The sequence below is a fragment of the chloroplast genome of Wolffia australiana (assembly GCF_029677425.1).
Source record: "Wolffia australiana chloroplast, complete genome".
In the NCBI taxonomy this organism is placed as follows: domain Eukaryota; kingdom Viridiplantae; phylum Streptophyta; class Magnoliopsida; order Alismatales; family Araceae; genus Wolffia; species Wolffia australiana.
Window position 1 is genome coordinate 2501 of NC_015899.1, and position 19749 is coordinate 22249.

At 32.7% G+C, this 19749-nt stretch overlaps 10 protein-coding genes and 5 non-coding genes across 15 annotated transcripts in view, besides 1 other annotated feature; 4 read left to right on the forward strand and 11 right to left on the reverse strand. All coding sequences in view use genetic code 11, as the record gives it.

Moving 5' to 3' along the window:
• matK (maturase K) overlaps positions 1–986 on the reverse strand; it is a 1533-nt gene extending 547 nt beyond the window's left edge. The window contains exon 1 of the mRNA in view: positions 1–986. This exon is cut by the window's left edge and continues 547 nt beyond it. Coding sequence (YP_004769928.1) covers positions 1–986 — 986 coding nt within the window.
• Positions 1–1776, reverse strand: part of trnK-UUU — a 2619-nt gene extending 843 nt beyond the window's left edge. The window contains exon 1 of the tRNA in view: positions 1740–1776. This is a non-coding gene — a tRNA (tRNA-Lys). The remainder of the gene's footprint in view (positions 1–1739) is intronic.
• Positions 1–19749: part of a sequence feature (large single copy region (LSC)) that runs on past both edges of the window.
• Positions 2228–3468, reverse strand: rps16 (ribosomal protein S16). Its single transcript has 2 exons — positions 3429–3468; positions 2228–2370 (listed from the first exon to the last, which is right to left on the reverse strand). The coding sequence occupies exons 1-2, from the start codon at positions 3466–3468 to the stop codon at positions 2228–2230; spliced, it is 183 nt and encodes a 60-aa protein (YP_004769929.1).
• Positions 4937–5008, reverse strand: trnQ-UUG. The gene has a single exon. It is a non-coding gene; the product is annotated as a tRNA-Gln (tRNA).
• On the forward strand, positions 5425–5616 carry psbK (photosystem II protein K). The gene has a single exon. The coding sequence runs from the start codon at positions 5425–5427 to the stop codon at positions 5614–5616; it is 192 nt and encodes a 63-aa protein (YP_004769930.1).
• psbI (photosystem II protein I) lies at positions 6152–6262 on the forward strand. The gene has a single exon. The coding sequence runs from the start codon at positions 6152–6154 to the stop codon at positions 6260–6262; it is 111 nt and encodes a 36-aa protein (YP_004769931.1).
• trnS-GCU lies at positions 6409–6496 on the reverse strand. The gene has a single exon. It is a non-coding gene; the product is annotated as a tRNA-Ser (tRNA).
• Positions 7868–8555, forward strand: trnG-UCC. The gene is made up of 2 exons: positions 7868–7891; positions 8508–8555. It is a non-coding gene; the product is annotated as a tRNA-Gly (tRNA).
• trnR-UCU lies at positions 8817–8888 on the forward strand. Its single transcript has one exon. It is a non-coding gene; the product is annotated as a tRNA-Arg (tRNA).
• On the reverse strand, positions 9035–10558 carry atpA (ATP synthase CF1 alpha subunit). Its single transcript has one exon. It carries the CDS (start codon positions 10556–10558, stop codon positions 9035–9037), a length of 1524 nt encoding a protein of 507 aa, YP_004769932.1.
• On the reverse strand, positions 10641–12013 carry atpF (ATP synthase CF0 subunit I). Its single transcript has 2 exons — positions 11869–12013; positions 10641–11041 (listed from the first exon to the last, which is right to left on the reverse strand). Exons 1-2 carry the CDS (start codon positions 12011–12013, stop codon positions 10641–10643), a joined length of 546 nt encoding a protein of 181 aa, YP_004769933.1.
• atpH (ATP synthase CF0 subunit III) lies at positions 12472–12717 on the reverse strand. Its single transcript has one exon. The coding sequence runs from the start codon at positions 12715–12717 to the stop codon at positions 12472–12474; it is 246 nt and encodes an 81-aa protein (YP_004769934.1).
• atpI (ATP synthase CF0 subunit IV) lies at positions 13592–14335 on the reverse strand. The gene has a single exon. The coding sequence runs from the start codon at positions 14333–14335 to the stop codon at positions 13592–13594; it is 744 nt and encodes a 247-aa protein (YP_004769935.1).
• Positions 14584–15294, reverse strand: rps2 (ribosomal protein S2). Its single transcript has one exon. It carries the CDS (start codon positions 15292–15294, stop codon positions 14584–14586), a length of 711 nt encoding a protein of 236 aa, YP_004769936.1.
• rpoC2 (RNA polymerase beta' subunit) lies at positions 15562–19662 on the reverse strand. Its single transcript has one exon. The coding sequence runs from the start codon at positions 19660–19662 to the stop codon at positions 15562–15564; it is 4101 nt and encodes a 1366-aa protein (YP_004769937.1).

The following is a 19749-nucleotide window of genomic DNA, read 5'->3' on the forward strand; positions in this document are numbered from 1 at the left end:
GGAAATTGGTTTATGTGTATCCTACTGGGTTCAGACCAAAAGTGAAAATGAAATTGCCATAAATTCATAAAGTAAAATTTCCATTTCTTCAAAAGAAGATGAGTCCCTCGTGAAGCGATAATGGATTTTCCTTGATACCTAACATAATGCATGAAAGGATCCTTGAAGAACCCTAGAGGTTTCTGAAAATCATTACAACGAATTACTCCAATATCTTTCATTTTTCCATAGAAGTGTGTTCGTTCAAGAAGAGGCCCAAAAGATGTTGATCGTAAATAGCATGATGACTTACGAAGAAAAAGAAATATGGATTCACATTCAACTATATAAGAATTATATAGGAACCTATATAGCCTTGCATTTTCTTTTGAAAAACCATAACTAGATTTATTTGTAGTAATGCAATTACTCCAATTGTGATAGTCATGAAAAAACAATTGTAATAAATGTAAAGTGGGAACATCATGTATCCAGCATTGTAGAATTTGAATCAATTTTTCTAGATGGACCGGATAAGGTATCAGTATATCTGATACATAATTTAAATGTGCAAATTTATCCTCTAAAAATGAAAATATTGAATGAATACATCGTAAATTCTGATATTTCGGTATTTCTTTTTTTTCTTTGAGCGAGGATACTAATCGCAGTGAAAAGGGAATTTCTACAACGATAGCGAAACCCTCTGATAGCATTTGATAATAAAAGTTCTTGTTGTGTCCGACGAATCTTTTTTGCTTAGCATTATTAACAGAATGTATCAAGCTATTCTGTTGGTATAGTCTCTTAATTAACCGTTTGACAAGTAATGAGCTATATTTTTTGGCAGAACCTGAAATATCAACGGGTTCATTAAAAGTTGATGCGTTTACATTTAAACTCTGATCATGAGCAAGTGCATAAATATACTCTTGAAAGAGAAGTGGATATAGCAAGTGTTGTTGTTTAAATCCACCTTTTTGTAAATTTCCTTTGAATTCTTGCATGAAAAATTATAGTTGAACAAGAGATAGGAATCTTTTCTTGGGTGATCAAATGATACATAGTGCGATATGGTCAGAACTAGAACTAGTATGTCTAAAAAAAATAGGCATACAGTAAAGAAAAGTAACCCCCAAAAGAGAGTCCAATTCTGAGATTTTCTTCCTCTCTTTCCGTAGAAAATAAATTTATGTTAGTTAACATAACAAGAAAAAGGTGAAAAATCGTTTATTTTTGCAACCCAATCGCTCTTTTGATTTTGGAATTGATTTTAGTTATCAATATGCTCTTTCTTTTACACACTTATATCCACTCTACCGTATCTATAATGGAGAATCGTTAGGATTAAAAAAGTAATTAATGATTCACTACAGAATCCTGTCCCGTATCAGGCACTAATCTATTTTTAACGTATAATTAGATTAGATCGGGTACTCATTCAAATTAAGAACATAAGCTCGTCACTTTTTCTTTTCCTAGAATTCGAGCCATAAAACTCTATCCATTTATTCATTTGACCGAAGAGTAAAATTAAATGTGAACTCATTTTGTCCCCTTACTCATGAAAAACTATCGATTCAGTAAGGATGACCTTTTTCAGAGTTCTACATTAATTTTTTATAGTAATTGATGACTATTACGACATGCTATTTTTTCCATTCATTACCTTTCAGGATCAGTCGTGGTCTTATAGACTCTACCAATAGTCTGGACGAATTCGTTCCTTCATCCAAATGTGTAAAAGATTATAGCCGCACTTAAAAGCCGAGTACTCTACCGTTGAGTTAGCAACCCTGTCTGTATAATATATGAATAGAATATGTTAAGTTAAGAGTCGATACACTCCTAATCTAAATACAACCAATTAAACCAATCTAACCAATATAAATATTAATGGAAATCGATGCATTTACTTAGAATTACACTGGAATTATATTTGTTCAATACACCATTGTCAATATGAATTAGATGAAACTAAATCCCATTTTTGTAAAAGAGAAAAGACTTGTGTTGGATTGGCACAACATAAACTCTATGAGAATTTTGTCGAAAATATAAGCAACAAGTGAACAATATCTAAAGTTTCTTTAGTCACTAAAACGACAAAGGATTAACTTAAATACTCTTCCTTACAAAAAAACAAATATTTAGTAAAATACAAAGCTATACGATATAAAGGCTATTAGTGCTAGACTTTATGAACTGCCTTTTAGTTTTTTTAAATACTTCAATTAATTGAAAGTTCTTATTTAAACAATTCCGCCTTCTTAAAAATATCATGAACAGTTCTTGTGGGTTGAGCCCCTTTTTCAAGAAAATCTAGAATAACCGGAACATTTAAAAAAGTTTGATTCTTTATCGGATCATAAAAACCCACTCTCCGAAGATCTCGTCCTTCTCTTCGGGATCGAACATCAATTGCAACGATTCGATAGATTGCTCATTGGGATAGATAAGCAAAGCCCCCCCCCACAGAAACGTATAAGAGGTTTTTTCCTCATACGGCTCAAGAAAGAATGATTCTAAAACTAAAATGTTTATATTGACTCAAAATAAAAATGCACTGGACATTTTTATTTAGCTTTAAGATTTTTCATTTTAAGTCATTGAATATGTTTAAATATCAATAAAAATCACAAGTCATGTCATAATATCGCCCTCAAATAATACAATATAAAGGGAAACACATTTATCTCTATAATATAAAACTCAAAAAATGAACTGAATTAGACTATGATTTAAATTGTTTTATTTTTACATAAAGACAAAAAACTTCATTCATTTGTCCTCATAACTCAAGTAGGGAAGCTTTGAAAAATTTCCAATTCCTTCGAATTTATTGAGTTGTCTCTAACACCTTTTTGTCTGTCTCATCTCAAATCTGATTGCTTATTATTCTTTATTCTAATTCCTAAATTTGAGATAATTTAATTGTCAAGACACTTCAAAATTGTGTTTTGTTTCTTGTTACGCAATCCTTAACCTTTATTTTATCGAATCCTTGGGTTTAGACATTACTTCGGTGATCTTACTTCTTTGAAAATGGCAGCAACAGACCTTTTCTAGGAAAATGATACGAAAAAATCATTCTCCTGTAATACACTTTTGATCGAAATAGTTTTACCTTACCGATTCTAACAAGTTTGACTTTTTCAGTTTAAAGTAAAATTGTTAGAATTTTATTTTTTTTTCGATTATATATAGAGATATGTTTTACAAAGTAGTCCAGCTTCTTAATTGGCATTAACCCTAGATTCGTCCCCCCGATATGATAAATCAATCATTATTTTATACTCGAGCTTCATCGCGTACTATTTACTTCTAACCCTCGAAATTGGGTCCCTAGTAAATCAGAACAAACCATGTCGAGACAAGAGCATCCTCATTTAGATAGAAAATGGCGGATATAAGAATCCACATAAAGGATCACGTCCTTCAAGTCGCACGTTGCTTTCTACCACATCGTTTCAAACGAAGCTTTACCATAACATTCCTCTAATTTCGAACCGGGATGGAATTGATTCAATATGGAATCATGAATAGTCATTGACTCTGTTTAGTACATACAGACCTTTTTTTTATTTTCTCCATTGACTTTTTAGTTAGTTAGGAATAAAAAAAGTCTTTATCCTAGGAAGGCTCGGCAAGAAAACCAATAAATCCAAAGATTAAAATTAAAGTTTTTTTTAGATGTATGTCAATTGGAAGTAAAGGTATTTTTTTTCTTTTTTATTAAATTAAAGTTCCATTTAAATCAGGGGACTGAATCATTTATTTTATAGTAAATTAGTAAATAAAAATTATATTTTGATTTAAAAATGAGTCATTAAGAAAAACCCCTATTTATTCCACTCACTTAAATTCCAATTAATCCGATGAATCAAATTCGACGTGTCTTTTACATACCATAAAATTTATTTATATCAGACTTGCTTTTATTAAAGTGCCAAGTATTGCTAGAAATTGAAAACGAAAAATGCTTTAGTTTAATTAAAGGATTTTATCCTGTCCTCTACTTCAAAGGATAATTCTACAAAATATCTTATGTTTTCGAAAATGACTTAATTTATTCTTCGCTAAAGCCGTCATGATAAAGAAAATATTTAATGTATATGATTGATATCTATCCCACTCATTAAAGTCAAAAAGTAGAGATATAAATTTGGATATGTCGAATTGACTGAGAAATTTTTAATTGAAACGAGATAAAATAGATAGATAAATTGACAAAGAAAGCTAAACCAAAACGTGGTTTATTTATGGGTATATAATATAAAATGTGTTATATAAGGTAATATAAGATTAAGGTCATTTTTTTTTATTGTTATTTTTCTTTTTTTTCATATGAAAAAAGAGAAACTAAACGTAGGAATATGCTATTTCCATAGCCATTATATACAAGCAACATTTGTTAACAATGCCCCTTGTTAATTTTATGGATTGAATTTTGGCAATTATCTCATTAAATAATGAGATTTTTGGGAGTGAACCAAAAGAAAAGACCTTATTAACTACGTAAATTGAACACAAAGACTACATAATATATATGGTATGGGTATAAAACTCGGTCATTTTTTGTTTTACATAAAAAGTTTGCTTTAGATTTTTGATGACTTCAAAAAATTCATTATATTTTATAGACTATCTTTAATAGCTCTACCAAGTTGCTACATTAACTTTGATTTTTTATGTATTGGAACGGGATACAAAAAAATAAATGGGTGTAAATATGTTTGATATTCCTATTTAATTTGAATTTCACTCCATTCTAGTTAGTTTTAGGGTATTTAACTGAAAAAAGGACTATAGCAAGGGACTCTAATAATCTATAAAAACCTCTATTCTCTGATTTAGTCTTTCCCTCTAAAGACTCTCGAGTCCCCTAGTGACTTATTTTAGGCTTTAATTAAAGGGAATCGATAGATTTTTGTTATTTTCATTCAGCAGAATGGATCTGGGACGGAAGGATTCGAACCTCCGAATAGCGGGACCAAAACCCGTTGCCTTACCACTTGGCGACGCCCCATTTAGATTTAAATTTGATACTAATCAAAATTATTAGTGTATTGTGGGACATTCGTCAATTCCCTATTTCATTGCAGAGAATATAAGAATAAAAAAAAAAAATAACTATAATATATAGTCTAGGCAAATCCTCTAATTCCTTCCGGTATTCTAATACGTAAAACGTATGACTATAGAATAACATAGAATTTCATTGATCATTACATATAATTCAATTAAGATATTGTATGAAAGTATAATTCCTTGTATTCTCTTTTGAATTTGAAAATGTAAGGATTTTTGATTTGGATTTTTTGGGGGGAGTTCAAATCAAAGCAAAAGAAGGCTTTTTTAGTTATTACTTACCTTCCTTAGTCAAATTCCCTTATATCCATTAGTCAATAAAAATTTAATAATCTCTAAAAACAAATCTTTGTTATGCTTAATATATTTTTGAATTTAATCTGTATCTGTCTTAATTCTGCTGTTTCGTCATCAAGTAGTGTTTTCTTGGGAAAATTGCCTGAGGCTTATGCGATTTTTAATCCACTCATAGACATTTTGCCCATTATACCTTTATTTTTCTTTCTCTTAGCATTTGTTTGGCAAGCTGCTGTAAGTTTTCGATGAAAGTTAATTTTTAAATGAAAAGTCTACTGAAAAAATGAAATTCAGCATTTATTTAATAAAAAAATAGTTGAATTGTAAGTCATAATATGAATCTTACGTTCGTTAGACATCCTCATTTAATAAATTCAAAAAAAAAAAATGTGAATTCTTGTAGCTAAAACGAGGGATAAGTTTCAATCTGTGATTTTTGAAGTTATCGCCTCTTTTCCGTGAGCAAGTACTTTACTTTTTTGTATCTTCTGTTTTCCACAAAAATATATAGTTATAGAGTTAATTTTATAGTTATACAGTGAATATAATATTAGAATAAGCTTTTCAGTAACGAAGAAATGATAATCTTGAAAAACAAATGGATTAATTTGAAATTCAAGTTTTTTTAAAAAAAAGACTTAATAAAAAAAAGATTTCTTCTTTATTCTTTTTTAATATTTTTTTTTCGTGACTGCCATGTCAAAAGAATACATGTGTTACATAACTCAAATGGATAATCTATTCCCTTTTACCCCAAAAATGATCCTATTTTGGAGATTGTGTAATGCTTACTCTCAAACTTTTCGTTTACACAGTAGTGATATTCTTTGTTTCTCTGTTCATCTTCGGATTTTTATCTAACGATCCAGGCCGTAATCCAGGTCGAGAGGAATAAAAAAATAAGATATTTTCATTTGAGAATTTATTCTTGCTTTTTCTAAATATTTTTGAAAAATGGCATAATTTAACTATGATAAAAAAAAATATCACAAAGAAAACGATGTATTTTTTTATTGAAGGTTATCAAGTGATCAGAGAAAACGGAGAGAGAGGGATTCGAACCCTCGGTACGAATAATTCGTACAACGGATTAGCAATCCGCCGCTTTAGTCCACTCAGCCATCTCTCCTAATTAGGAATTAGGATTTTTTATCTTTATGTGCTACTTAAAATACTATACGAATTCATTCATAAAAATCTTATTTATTTTATCTAAAATCTCGTTTTATTATAATTTAAAATTATCTATTTGTATATAATATCAATTTTGTATATAAAAGTGTATAAACTCTAGATCTAGATTTTATGAGTTTATTTATATTGTTTATATACGAGTATAATTATAGATTATAATTATACATTTGAATTGAATTACCTAGTAAAATTTACTATTTTGATAGAATACTAAATTATTAGCTAAATAATCTAAAAAAATGTAATAAATTAGTAAAATATTAAGAAAAAAAAAAGGCATATTAACATAGAATATATATAAATACTAAGAAGAGTTAGAATATATAAATTAACTAAGAATAAATTAAATCATCAAAAAGTAAATAGACGATACACGTAAATAGGATACCTATCAATCTGCTTTGACTTGAACACCAAACAGCTATCTCCACTAGAAAACTCCCTTTTTTCCTAATTTTTATTTGAGTTACCCGGCCTGGCTAGTCCCTAGCTGGGCCGTTACTTTTTTTACCATTAATTAGTCCGAAATCAATTGATTTTTTTTATTTATTGGCATTTGAAATTGACTTATTTTTGAAGCAACAAAAAGAAACATCACTACAAAAATCTGGGCAATTTTTATTTCTATTACTTAGACTTCTTTAGTTTTTATAGTTTAATTCAAGAAATTTTCTAATCTATGTAGTATATGATTCTCTCACTAATAAATAGACTAGTATATTAGTTTTCTATTCAGATTACAACATTGCATGTTATGTGATGTAGTAAATATATAAGTCGAACTCAACTTTTAATTATATAGAGCCATATATATGTATATATAAGTAGTGTAGTTATAATTATAAACTTATTATAACTCATTGTATTTATATATAATATAACTCACCGACTTCACTTCTTCAAGTAAGAAATTTTTTTTTTGAAAACTGCAGCTTTATCTAATTCTAACTGACCCTAAATAAATAAAATTTTTAAATACCTACCCTAAGGCTAAGTAGGAACTAAAAAAAAATAGAGTTCGGAGTATTGTCGACTATTAGTATTTCTAACTTAAATAGCTCTTTCAAATCGGAACTTTCAGTACTGACTATCCCTAAACTGAAAAGTCGAGACTGTTTTTACAGTGAAAGAATATTTTATAGAGTATATATTCAGCCATATATATTTTCTTTTGAGGTGATGTTTAATCAAGTGACTGGAAAAAGGCAATACCTCTATACCATTTTTGATCATTCTGATACAATCAGATTATATTTCAATCGTTTAGTCGACAAATAAGTCATTCATAGACAATAATGAAATTGTAGCGGGTATAGTTTAGTGGTAAAAGTGTGATTCGTCCTATTAACAACTTAAATAGTTAAAGGGTCTTTTGGTGAATATTCCAATAGGAAACTTTATTTCTTAAAAAAGGTTAATCCTTTCTCTCTTAATGCTATATTTGAGAATAAATCTAAATTATCGTGATTTGTATCTAAATCGTCAGTATTTATAAACACTTTGGATCATATCGAATCACGAAGCATAATTTTTTTCGAGTTTTTTCAACTCTTCCAAGAAAATGAGTATCAGCAAAGGGATCCATGGATGAATATAAAAAGTTTATTTCTAATCGTAACTAAATCTTCAATTTTTATATTAAAGGATTGGAGCCAAATAGCTAGAAAATAGTGGCTTTGGTTTACTAGAGCCATCAGCATATTTTTCAGCTCGGTAGAAACCAAATTCTTTTTTTCTCAGGATTCCGCGAGTCGAAATAAAGAACGAAGTAACTAGACAGATTTGGTAAAATTTTCCTCTTCTAGAAGGATCATCTATAAAGCAAGTAAAGGAAGCTGACATAGATGTTATGGATATCATTTTTCAGATTTATGATGACTCCCTCTTCATACAATCAATATAGCAAACATAAAATTTTTATGTTTTTCCTTCTTGTATGCGTTAGATCTGAGACAAATTTCCATAAAGGAGCCGAATGAAACGAAAATTTCATGTTCGGTTTTGAATTAGAGACGTTAAAAACAATCAGCTAACGTCGACTATAACCCCTAGCCTTCCAAGCTAACGATGCGGGTTCGATTCCCGCTACCCGCTTTATTTATAATTTTTGTAGATCCAGCATTGATTCATATATACATACTAGACCCTTTTTTTACCAAAACCCTGCGCATGCAATCCAACTCTTTATCTTTCTTTATTTAATATGATTTAATATATTTACATATTAAATCAAAAGAAAACAGGAATTAAAAGCAGCGTCCATTGTCTAATGGATAGGACAGAGGTCTTCTAAACCTTTGGTATAGGTTCAAGTCCTATTGGACGCAATTTATTTCCATCTATTTTTTTTTAGATTATTATACCAAAAACTTTTTTTTGTTTCGTTGAATAAAAATTCGACTGAGAGAAATTTCCACAAATTACTCTTGTAGTAAGAATAACACTATAAGAGTCTTAAAAAAGACTCATAATCTTAGTTTTGCTCCTGTTGTAGAAACAATTCCATGCATTCCTGAATAGCCTCTTTCAAAAGGGCTTCTGCTTCCGAAGTGAATGTCTTGGTGGAAGATATAATTTCTTGGAACTGAGGTTTATTCTTTTTTAAGTAGGTACGCAACTGAACCAGAAATTTCCTTACCTGTCCAAGTTCTAACGAATCAAGATAGCCATTTGCTCCAGTAAAAATAGTAGCTATCTGTTCGTCCACTCCAAGCGGTGCAGATTGGGATTGTTTTAGCAATTCGCGTAATCGTTGGCCTCTTGCCAATTGATTTTGAGTCGCTTTATCAAGATCAGAAGCGAATTGAGCAAAGGCTTCTAATTCTGCAAATTGAGCTAGTTCCAGTTTTAATTTACCAGCGACTTGTTTCATGGCTTTAATTTGAGCCGCGGATCCTACTCGGGACACGGAAATACCTACATTAATAGCAGGTCGGATTCCAGAATTGAACAGATTCGCGGATAAGAAAATTTGGCCATCTGTAATGGAAATGACATTAGTAGGAATATAAGCTGAAACGTCTCCCGATTGAGTCTCAACTATTGGTAAAGCAGTCATACTTCCTTCACCCAACTCATTACTTAATTTAGCGGCTCTTTCCAAAAGGCGGGAATGCAAATAAAAAACATCTCCTGGATAAGCTTCACGACCCGGAGGTCTTCTTAATAGAAGAGACATTTGGCGATACGCTTGTGCCTGTTTTGAGAGATCATCATAAATTATTAAAGTATGTTGTTTTCGGTACATAAAATATTCAGCCAAAGCTGCTCCTGTATATGGAGCAAGATATTGTAATGTAGCAGGCGAATCTGCCGTTTCCGCTACCACAATAGTGTATTCCATAGCTCCGCGTTCCTGTAAAGCAGTTACTACTTGAGCTACAGAAGATGCTTTTTGACCAATAGCTACGTAAACACATATTACATTTTGACCTTTTTGATTTAAAATGGTATCTGTAGCTACTGCTGTTTTACCTGTCTGTCTATCCCCAATAATTAATTCTCGCTGACCGCGTCCTATAGGTATCATAGCATCAATAGCAATAATCCCTGTCTGAAGAGGTTCATATACGGAACGTCTAGCAATAATACCTGGAGCAGGAGCTTCAATTAAACGAGATTCAGAAGCTGCAATTTCCCCCCTTCCATCAATAGGTTTCGCTAGAGCATTTAGAACACGACCCAAATAACCATCACTTACGGGTATTTGAGCAATTCTTCCTGTTGCTTTTACAGAACTGCCCTCTTGTATCAGCAAACCATCCCCCATTAATACAACGCCAACATTAGTTGATTCCAAATTCAAAGCAATACCTACAGTACCCTCTTCAAATTCTACTAACTCACCCGCCATTACTTTATCAAGACCATGAACACGAGCAATGCCGTCACCCACTTGAAGTACGGTACCGGTATTCACAACCTTTACTTCTCTAGTATATTGTTCGATACGTTCACGGATAATACTACTAATTTCGTCAGCTCGAATGGTTACCATTAGCGTCTTTTAACTCTTTTTGGGAAGCAAAGGAAAAAAAATAATGCCTAAATTCTAAACTTTCTAAACTAAAGTGAAAGGACTATTCTTCCATACCCCCTAGAATGCCAATATTAGCACTGATGGTACGAAAATGTAACTCACTATTCAAACAACTATTCAGAGTCCCTAGAGCTCCTTGTAAAGCTTGTTGGAAAACTCGTTGACGGACTTGATTAATCGCTCTTTGTTGTTCAAAAAGAAGAGTTTCATTTTTATAATTTTCTAATCGTTCCAAATTCTCAGAAGTCGCCTTAATCAAATTTTGTTTTTCTCGTTCTATCTCGGAGTATCCATTGACTCGATAGTCATTGGCTTCCGTTTCCACTTTACGTAAGCGTGCCCGGGCTTTTTCAAGCTGTTCAATAGCTGCTTGACGTAACTCTTCTGAATTTCGAATAGTCCTCAAGATCCTCTGTTTTCGATTATCTAATAAATCATTTAATGAAAGTAGATTCTGTTAACATTAATTTCATAACTTACATTATCTCTTCCCGAACCAAACATGAACCTTTCAATTCATTTGGCTCTCACGCTTCATTTTTGAATTTATGGGACTTCCATATATTTAAATGTAATGAGCCTACCCTCTTTTTTATTTCTGTTCGGATTGAAAGATATCAAAAATTATCTTATCCAAGACCAGACTCTTTTTGGAGGACTCTTCTGACTAGACAAGAAATCTTTAATAGTCAGCAAAGTTGTTTTTTTATTCTATTGATTTTTTTTATTCTATTGAGATTATTTTGAATAATTATTAAATTAATTATAATGAGGTTTAGTTTTTTACTTTTATTGATTCAATCAATATCGCTGTCACTATTCAATCCAAAAATAAGTAGTCTATACATAGGTTGTCGATTCAGCATAGCATTAATTAGATAAAAAGGAGGTGACTTTTTATCTAAATGGTTCAATAAATTTTTTTTTATCGATATGAGTGTTCTATATCGGATAAATTATCAACTATGTATTTTTTTGAAACCATCTTAGTAATAACATAGTGGTAGAAAGAATACCATGTTTAGTATGCTTGGACTTCAAGCAGTTTAGCTTTAACCATGTTAATCGTCTCACATTATTGGTTGATAGAGAATCAAAGTCAATTTACCAATGAATCACGAAATGCTATGGTTCTTACATATGATTTCTGAATTTATTCAGAAGTAATTCGTCGAGATCATGCACATTTTTTATCCTATTTTATTAAAAAAATAAATAAAGTGCAGTTGGTTAGATCCAACTTTTTTTTTGAAATACACAACTCGCACACACTCCCTTTCCAAAATAAAAGAGTACACCAATTACTACGCTTAGATTTATTGGATTTGTTGCAAAAATATCGGTATTAAACCCAAAACCTCCGGCGGATGGCCAGTGGCCCAAGGAAACAAAAGAATCAGTGACATTTTTCATATACTCTCCTCTTATAGATAGGACTAACAAAGAACAGAGTTCTTTTTGTATTACTCCCCCCCCTTTGCTTTGGTTGATTTCTTTTTTTATGGGATTTTTTTTTAATAGATTAATTTAATTGATAACTTTTTAATTTTTTCTTTTATAAATAATAAATTAAAAATGACAATTACAAGAATATACTTATTGGGTTAGGTCCTGGGTATTTTGTCAATTGATAAATACCTTGTTTGTTGCGTTGGAACGCATACTAAAAAAGGTTTCCATTAGACTACGAACTAAAAACGGGAAGGAAGAAAGCGAGAGGATCTGCTAATTACTAATCCTAAAATCAGTCCTTCCCGGAGGTATTCTCTCAACGAATAAGTAATTGTTATAGTGCAATTTAGAGCTAATTCGAATAAGCAAAAAGCTAGTATAAGTCAAAAAACACTATTACGTACTATTTTATTCGAGAATTAAACAAATGGATTAGCAAATAAAAGTGCTAACGCCACAACTAGTCCATAAATTGTTAAAGCTTCCATAAAAGCCAAACTTAACAATAAAGTACCTCGTATTTTACCTTCTGCTTCTGGCTGTCTCGCAATACCTTCTACAGCCTGACCCGCTGCAGTACCTTGACCAACTCCAGGTCCAATAGAAGCAAGTCCTACAGCCAATCCAGCAGCAATAACAGAAGCGGCAGAAATCAGTGGATTCATGATAAGCTAAGCTCCTCGCAAAAAAAAAAAAAGAAATGGTTAATGATACAATCAAGGAATACATCAGCAGAAAGACATTAAAATATCGCTTTTTGTTGTTATCTGTGATAGAGTTTTTTTGTTTTAGATAAATCTCTATGCATAGCATCTTATTCTAGTTATTACATTTGTTTATTCTAAAACCTTTTTTGATCCAATCAGTCAGTCTTCACTCTTCGACTTCCTTAAGTTCAGAGTTGATCTGGTTATTTGTTCAATCCCCAATTACAGAAAAAACGAAGAACTTTCTAGTTTAATCCCATTTAAGTGCAGTGAGCAACCAAAAATATATAAGACCCTCACTATAACTAGTTAATTTATAATATGACATATACATTTGTTTCTTCTATAACGTAAACCGCTTATTGAAAATAATTATAGAATACGTTTTTTGAACCATTGACGAAGGCTCGTTATAGTGATTTGACTTTTTATATTTATAAGATAAGTGAGTTTTTTTAGCTTTACGTGGGACAAAGATAACAATTTATAGTGAACTAAACTCAAAAATAATAATATTAATTTAAGAAAAACAAATAAAATACACTATAAATACAATCAAATTTTATAAAAGGAAGAAGTATATAATCTAGACTCGAAGAGAAATAAATAAAAAAATCTTAGGAAAAATCCCTAAGATTTTTTTATTTAAATTTCAATGATATGGTATAGCTTTCTTTACTGCTAGGATTCTCTACCTTACCTTATCTATATAAGTAAATTTATATAATCGATTAGAATTCCTATAAAATCGATTACATAAAAAGGAACTTTCTAAAAAAAACCGACTCTTTGTCAACTGGGCTAAGGGTGAGAAAAAACTATCAAAAATTAGTTAATGGTGACCCTCCATAGATTCACCTATATAAGCTGCGGCTAAAGTTGCAAAAATAAGAGCTTGAATACCGCTTGTGAATAACCCAAGAAACATAACAGGTATAGGAACTACTAAAGGTACTAAAGAAACAAGAACAACAACGACTAATTCATCAGCCAATATATTTCCGAAAAGTCGAAAACTAAGTGATAACGGTTTTGTGAAATCTTCTAGGATGTTAATTGGTAAAAGTATTGGAGTTGGTTGAATGTATTTACCAAAATAACTCAAACCTTTTTTGCTAAGACCGGCATAAAAATAGGCGACAGAGGTCAGTAAAGCTAAAGCAACTGTAGTGTTTATATCATTGGTGGGCGCCGCTAATTCCCCATGAGGTAACTCTATAATTTTCCAAGGTAAAAGAGCACCTGACCAGTTAGAAACAAAAATAAATAAGAACATAGTTCCAATAAAGGGAACCCAAGGACCATAGTCTTCTCCAATCTGAGTTTTACTCAAGTCTCGAATGAATTCAAGGAGATATTCGAAGAAATTCTGACCGTCAGCCGGAACGGTTTGTGGATTCCGAACAGCTAAGGTAACTGAACCTAATAAGATAGCAATTACGACCCAAGAAGTAATAAGAACTTGGGCATGGACTTGTAAACCTCCTATTTGCCAATATAAATGTTGGCCTACTTCTACACCCGATATATCATATAACCCTTTGAGTGTGTTAATGGAACATGGTATAACATTCATATTGTCCTCTGACAGAAATCTAACTTAAAAAAAGAATTATTTTGATTTGATTCAACCATCTCTTTCTCAACTGACCCATTTTAATCATAAGTGGTCTATTTAGGATACTAAGTACTTAATAATATCCCAAGTCCGACTATTTTCGTTTTTAGTTTTTTATGAAATACAGGAATAGTAACCGATCCAATAAATCAAATATCTATATAGAGTTTATCGAAGTAATTGACTTATCTTATTAATAATAATAATCAATGATTTCTTATATAGCTAGAACGCCCTTCAATGATTGCAGAGACTAATTTGTTAAGAATCAATCGGATTGACGCGATAGCATCGTCGTTAGCTGGAATCGAAATATCTGCAAGATCTGGGTCACAATTTGTATCAATTAAACAAATCGTCGGAATACCCAAAATGACACATTCTCGGAGAGCCGTATATTCTTCTTGCTGATCAACAATAATTACAATATCAGGTAACCCTGTCATATATTTGATCCCACCCAGATATGTTTGCAGCGTAGATAATTGTCTCTTCAACATTGCTGCATCCCTTTTTGGGAGACTGTTCAGTTTTCCCAGCCTTTGTTCCGCTCTTAAATCCCTGAACTTTTGAAGTCTCGTTTCAGTAGTGGACCAATTCGTTAGCATACCACCAAGCCATTTTTTATTAACAAAATGGCAACGAGCCTTTATTGCAGCGGATGCTACTAAATCAGCTGCTTTATTTTTTGTGCCAACGATCAAAAATTGTTTTCCTTTACTTGCTGCATCAAAAACTAAATCACAGGCTTCTGATAAAAAACGCGCAGTTCTCGTAAGATTTATAATATGAATACCTTTACGTTTTGCGGATATGAAAGGTGCCATTCTAGGATTCCATTTCCTAGTCCCATGACCAAAATGAACTCCTGCTTCCAGCATTTCTTCCAAATTGATGTTCCAATATCTTCTTGTCATTTTTCCCCACACTTGCTTCCTCTTTCTTAAAAAAAACTAAAGAGACGAGGTATGTAAAATAAATAATTGTTCCGATGGAACTTTATACGGAAGATTGACCCTTGATATACGCTCCAAAACATTAATGACTTTAAATTCAGTATGATCTACCCCGATCATCAAATAAAAAAATGACCGGCTAATAAAATTATATAAATATAAAATAAATAAACTTATTTTGACTTTAGTTTAGGCATCGTTGAATCGTTTCAATGATTCTTCTGATGTCTACTGAAAATTATTTGGCATGCAAGAACTCAAAAATTCTCTATGGTGAAATAAGATATCTATCATCTTTCCTTCGAACAAATTCTTATTTTTGATTTCCAAATGAATGTTTTTTTGCTGCCTTGAGTGGTGTACTAATTTTTTGAATCCGGTACCAACAGGTATAATTCCCCCTAGAACAACATTTTCTTTCAACCCTTTCAACCAATCAATACGACCTCGTAAAGCAGCTTTTGCTAAAACTCGAGCAGTTTCTTGAAAACTAGCTTCAGATATGAAACTTTGAGTATTAAGAGATGCCCTCGTTATTCCCAATAAGATTGCTCGATAACAGATTGCTTCATCCAAAGCACGCCCTGCTCGCTCCGCTCGCAACAATCCTATAAGTTCTCCGGGTAAAAAAACATTAGACATTCCATCTTCTGAAACCACGACTTTTGATGTTACTTGACGTACAATAATTTCTATATGTCTATTATGGATCTGTACCCCTTGGGATCGATAAACCTTTTGGATCTTATTAACCAAGGAGATCCGGCTTTGGGCGATCGTTAGCTCAGTACTAATCAAGAACCCCCAAGGTGTGGCCAGAATTCTTGATATACGTTCATTCCATGCTTTAACCCTCTTTTCCAGATTTCTTGATATTGACTCAATCGAACGCACTTCTAAAACTTGTTCCACTTTTGGAAGACCTTGCGTTATGTCACCCGATCTTGATTTTTCATATATAAATGTAACCAATGTATCTCCCTGATGAAGGGTTTCTCCATAATGACCGTGAACCGTCGCTCCTGGAGTAGCCAAATAAGGTTTAGCTGATCTTATAACTAAGTAGTCAACATCAACAATTAGAACTTGACCCGATTTTTTCTGTGATCCGTATTTAAGTAGAGATACATTTTCACAAAAAAATTGTCCAAGGCTAATAAGTGTGGCTGTTTCATCACAAAAAGCGGGATGGAAAAAATGCCAATTTAAATGAAATAAATTAAAAACTATCTTACGGGCTGGCTCAGGATTATAAATACCCTTATTTTCATCTATAATAAAAAATTTAAGTCCTTCAAAAGTCTGACTAAATTTGTTAAGTAAGAAATATTTTTTTAACAAAGTGTTATTATAAGTTATTAAATGGCAAGATGAATAAAAGTTGGCAATTTTGAATACTACTGTACCTAAAGGACCTAAACAATTCCTAATTGGAGCTACGGGATCCGCTTTAATTGATTGTTTTGTCACAGTGGTAGTGTTAGATTTCAAACCTTTGAATGGACCAATTCGAGAATAGTTCGATGATAACAAAATTTTCAAAGATTGAGATTCCTTATTTCTATTCAACAACGTACCGCCTGTTCCTTTATGTGTGGGAAATGATGGAATCTTTGTTTTAGAAAAAAAAGGATTCATATTGTTGTAATCTAATCCATTATCGCTAATCAATCCTGAACCCACCTTACTATTTCTTTTTCCGGTGTACAAAAGGGGGGAGTTACCTAACTCAATTCTTATGAAATCGCAAATTAGATCATTTGTCTTTATTTCAACAAAAGAAGCATGACTACCTTCTATAGAACTATTTTGTTCTTGGTCCCAATTCAATACTAAGCAAGTCCGAACTAATTGAATACTTGTATTAGAAATGTCTCGAATTGGCTTGCCATTTCCATAAAGGATATAATTGACAACTCTAAGTTGGATGTTATCGCCTTCCTGCAAAAGATCTTGTGGATAAATTTTGGCTAAATTGATGCCATCCGCGATTTCATATGTGACTACGGGTCGAACTGAAACAAAATACTTTTTCTTAGTAGGTGTGATCCGTTGGACATAGATCCAATTTTTCAAATGTTTGTATTCCTTGGAATCCATTTTTCCCGTTCCCGGTGGTATCAAGATGCCGCTATGCCTGGATATCTTATCTGTCTCCCCAGGAAAATGGATATCCCCAGAAAATATTTTTAGTTCTATTATTTTTTTTTTTCTCTCCACTCGAACCAATCCACCTACTCGGCTTCTTATATTTAAAGTGAGTGGTGTATCCACTCCTATAATACTATTGTTCCGGACCATTATCAACGAAGATCCTGGTAAGACATGCACTTCCTCGGGAATGAAAAAAAATCGATCTACTTTTTTTAGACTCAATTCTTTTGCTCCTCGGTATTCAATCAAATCCTCTTTTTTAAGGATTGAATCGACCTCTATAGCCCCATATTTAGTAATTCCAGAACTGTTTCTTCGGTATCGGGGATCGTCGAAATAAGCAAGAATACTATTTCTACGTAAAATACCATTTATGGGTATTTCAATCGAAACACCAAAATGGGGTAGGAGTTCTTTATCACATTCGTGATCATATTGTACTGGAATTATGAATTTATTTCTTCGCCTCTTGGCTAAAAAATCAGCATTTTGGTGCAGAATTAAAGGATATTGTTCTAAATTCGACTGACCATTGGATATGCTACGATCAGGTCTTGAATAATGACGAGTCCTCCCCTTTTTTTTACTAGAAGAATCCGAACTAAACAATGGATGTCTCGCTAGATCCTTAGTTATTGCTAGGTCAGAAATATATCTTTCTTCGAGAGAAACAGAATCAGCATTTATTTGATCTTGATCCTTGTGAAGGGAAAAAGAAACAATACTGTATCTTGACGTACCTACCGCTAATATCCATAAATGACTTGTTTTTGGTAATAGATGCACATTACCATAAGTATATTCAGGTGCATGGTAGACATCGGTACTCCAGTGCATTTCTCCTTCTGATTCTGAATAAATATGTTTTCGAACCTTCTCTTTAAAATTTAAAGTGGCTACTCCGGAACGAATCTCAGCAATCACTTGTTCTGATTCTACGTATTGATCATTTTGCACTAAAATCAAACTTTTAGCAGGAATATTTACATTATGAATAATCTCCTGACTTTCAATAATTACATACAGATCTGTTGAACATAGAAAAGCAGGATGCCCATGACGGGTACGCGTGGGATGAACTAAATCCTCGTTGAATTTGATTTTTCCATTAAAGGGAGCTCGTACATGTTCAGCAGTCCCCCCCGTGAATACTCCGCCCGTATGAAAAGTTCTTAATGTTAGTTGAGTCCCTGGTTCCCCAATTGACTGACCCGCAATAATACCTACCGCTTCTCCCAATTCGACCAGGTCACCGTGAGTGGGACTACGACCATAACATAATTGACAGATCCAAGAGGTACTCCTACAAGTAAATGGAGTTCGAATACGTATTGGTTGTGCTCGAAAACTTATGAATCGATTGACAAGTCCAATCCCAATATCTTGATTTCGGGCGGCAATGCATCGCGGCCCGATATATATATCGTCTGCTAAAACACGACCAATTAGTGTTTGGATAAAAATGCGTTCTGGCATCCCCTTTCTCGGACTTACGGAAATACTTCGAATAGTACCACAATCTGTTCTACGTACTATAATGTGTTGAACCACTTCAACAAGTCTACGTGTCAGGTAGCCAGCATCTGATGTTCGTACAGCAGTATCTACAACTCCTTTGCGGGCCCCGTAGCAAGAAATTATATATTCCGTCAAAGAGAGCCCTTCCCGTAAATTGCTTTGAATGGGTAAATCAATCATTTGTCCTTGGGGATCGGACATTAAGCCTCTCATACCTACTAATTGGTGTACCTGAGATGCATTTCCTCTAGCTCCCGAAAAGGACATTAAATAGACTGGATTAGAGGGATCAGTCATCCGAAAATTAGGATTCATTTCGTGTCTCAAATATTCGCTGGTAGCATACCATATTTCAATGGATTGACGTAATTTTTCTACCGCGTGTACATTGCCATAATGATGGTGTTTTTCCAAAATTGAACTTTGTTGTTCAGCATCTTGCACTAACCAGCCCTTAGAGGGTATTGTTAAAAGATCATCAATTCCTAATGAAATAGATGTAGCAGTGGCTTGCTGGAAACCCAGAGTTTTCACTTGATCTAGAATGTGTGATGTATAAGCCATCCCGAAGTGATCTATTAATCTGCTAATAAGTCGTTTCATGGCAGCTCCATCTATCACTTTATTGTGAAAGACCAGATCGGCCCGTTCTGCCATAAGTACCTCCCTATTCTGCTGAGTAGGATTCTACAATAGGTCTGAGTCAGTGATTCAAAAACTTCCTTTACTCAATCTTGATTCACA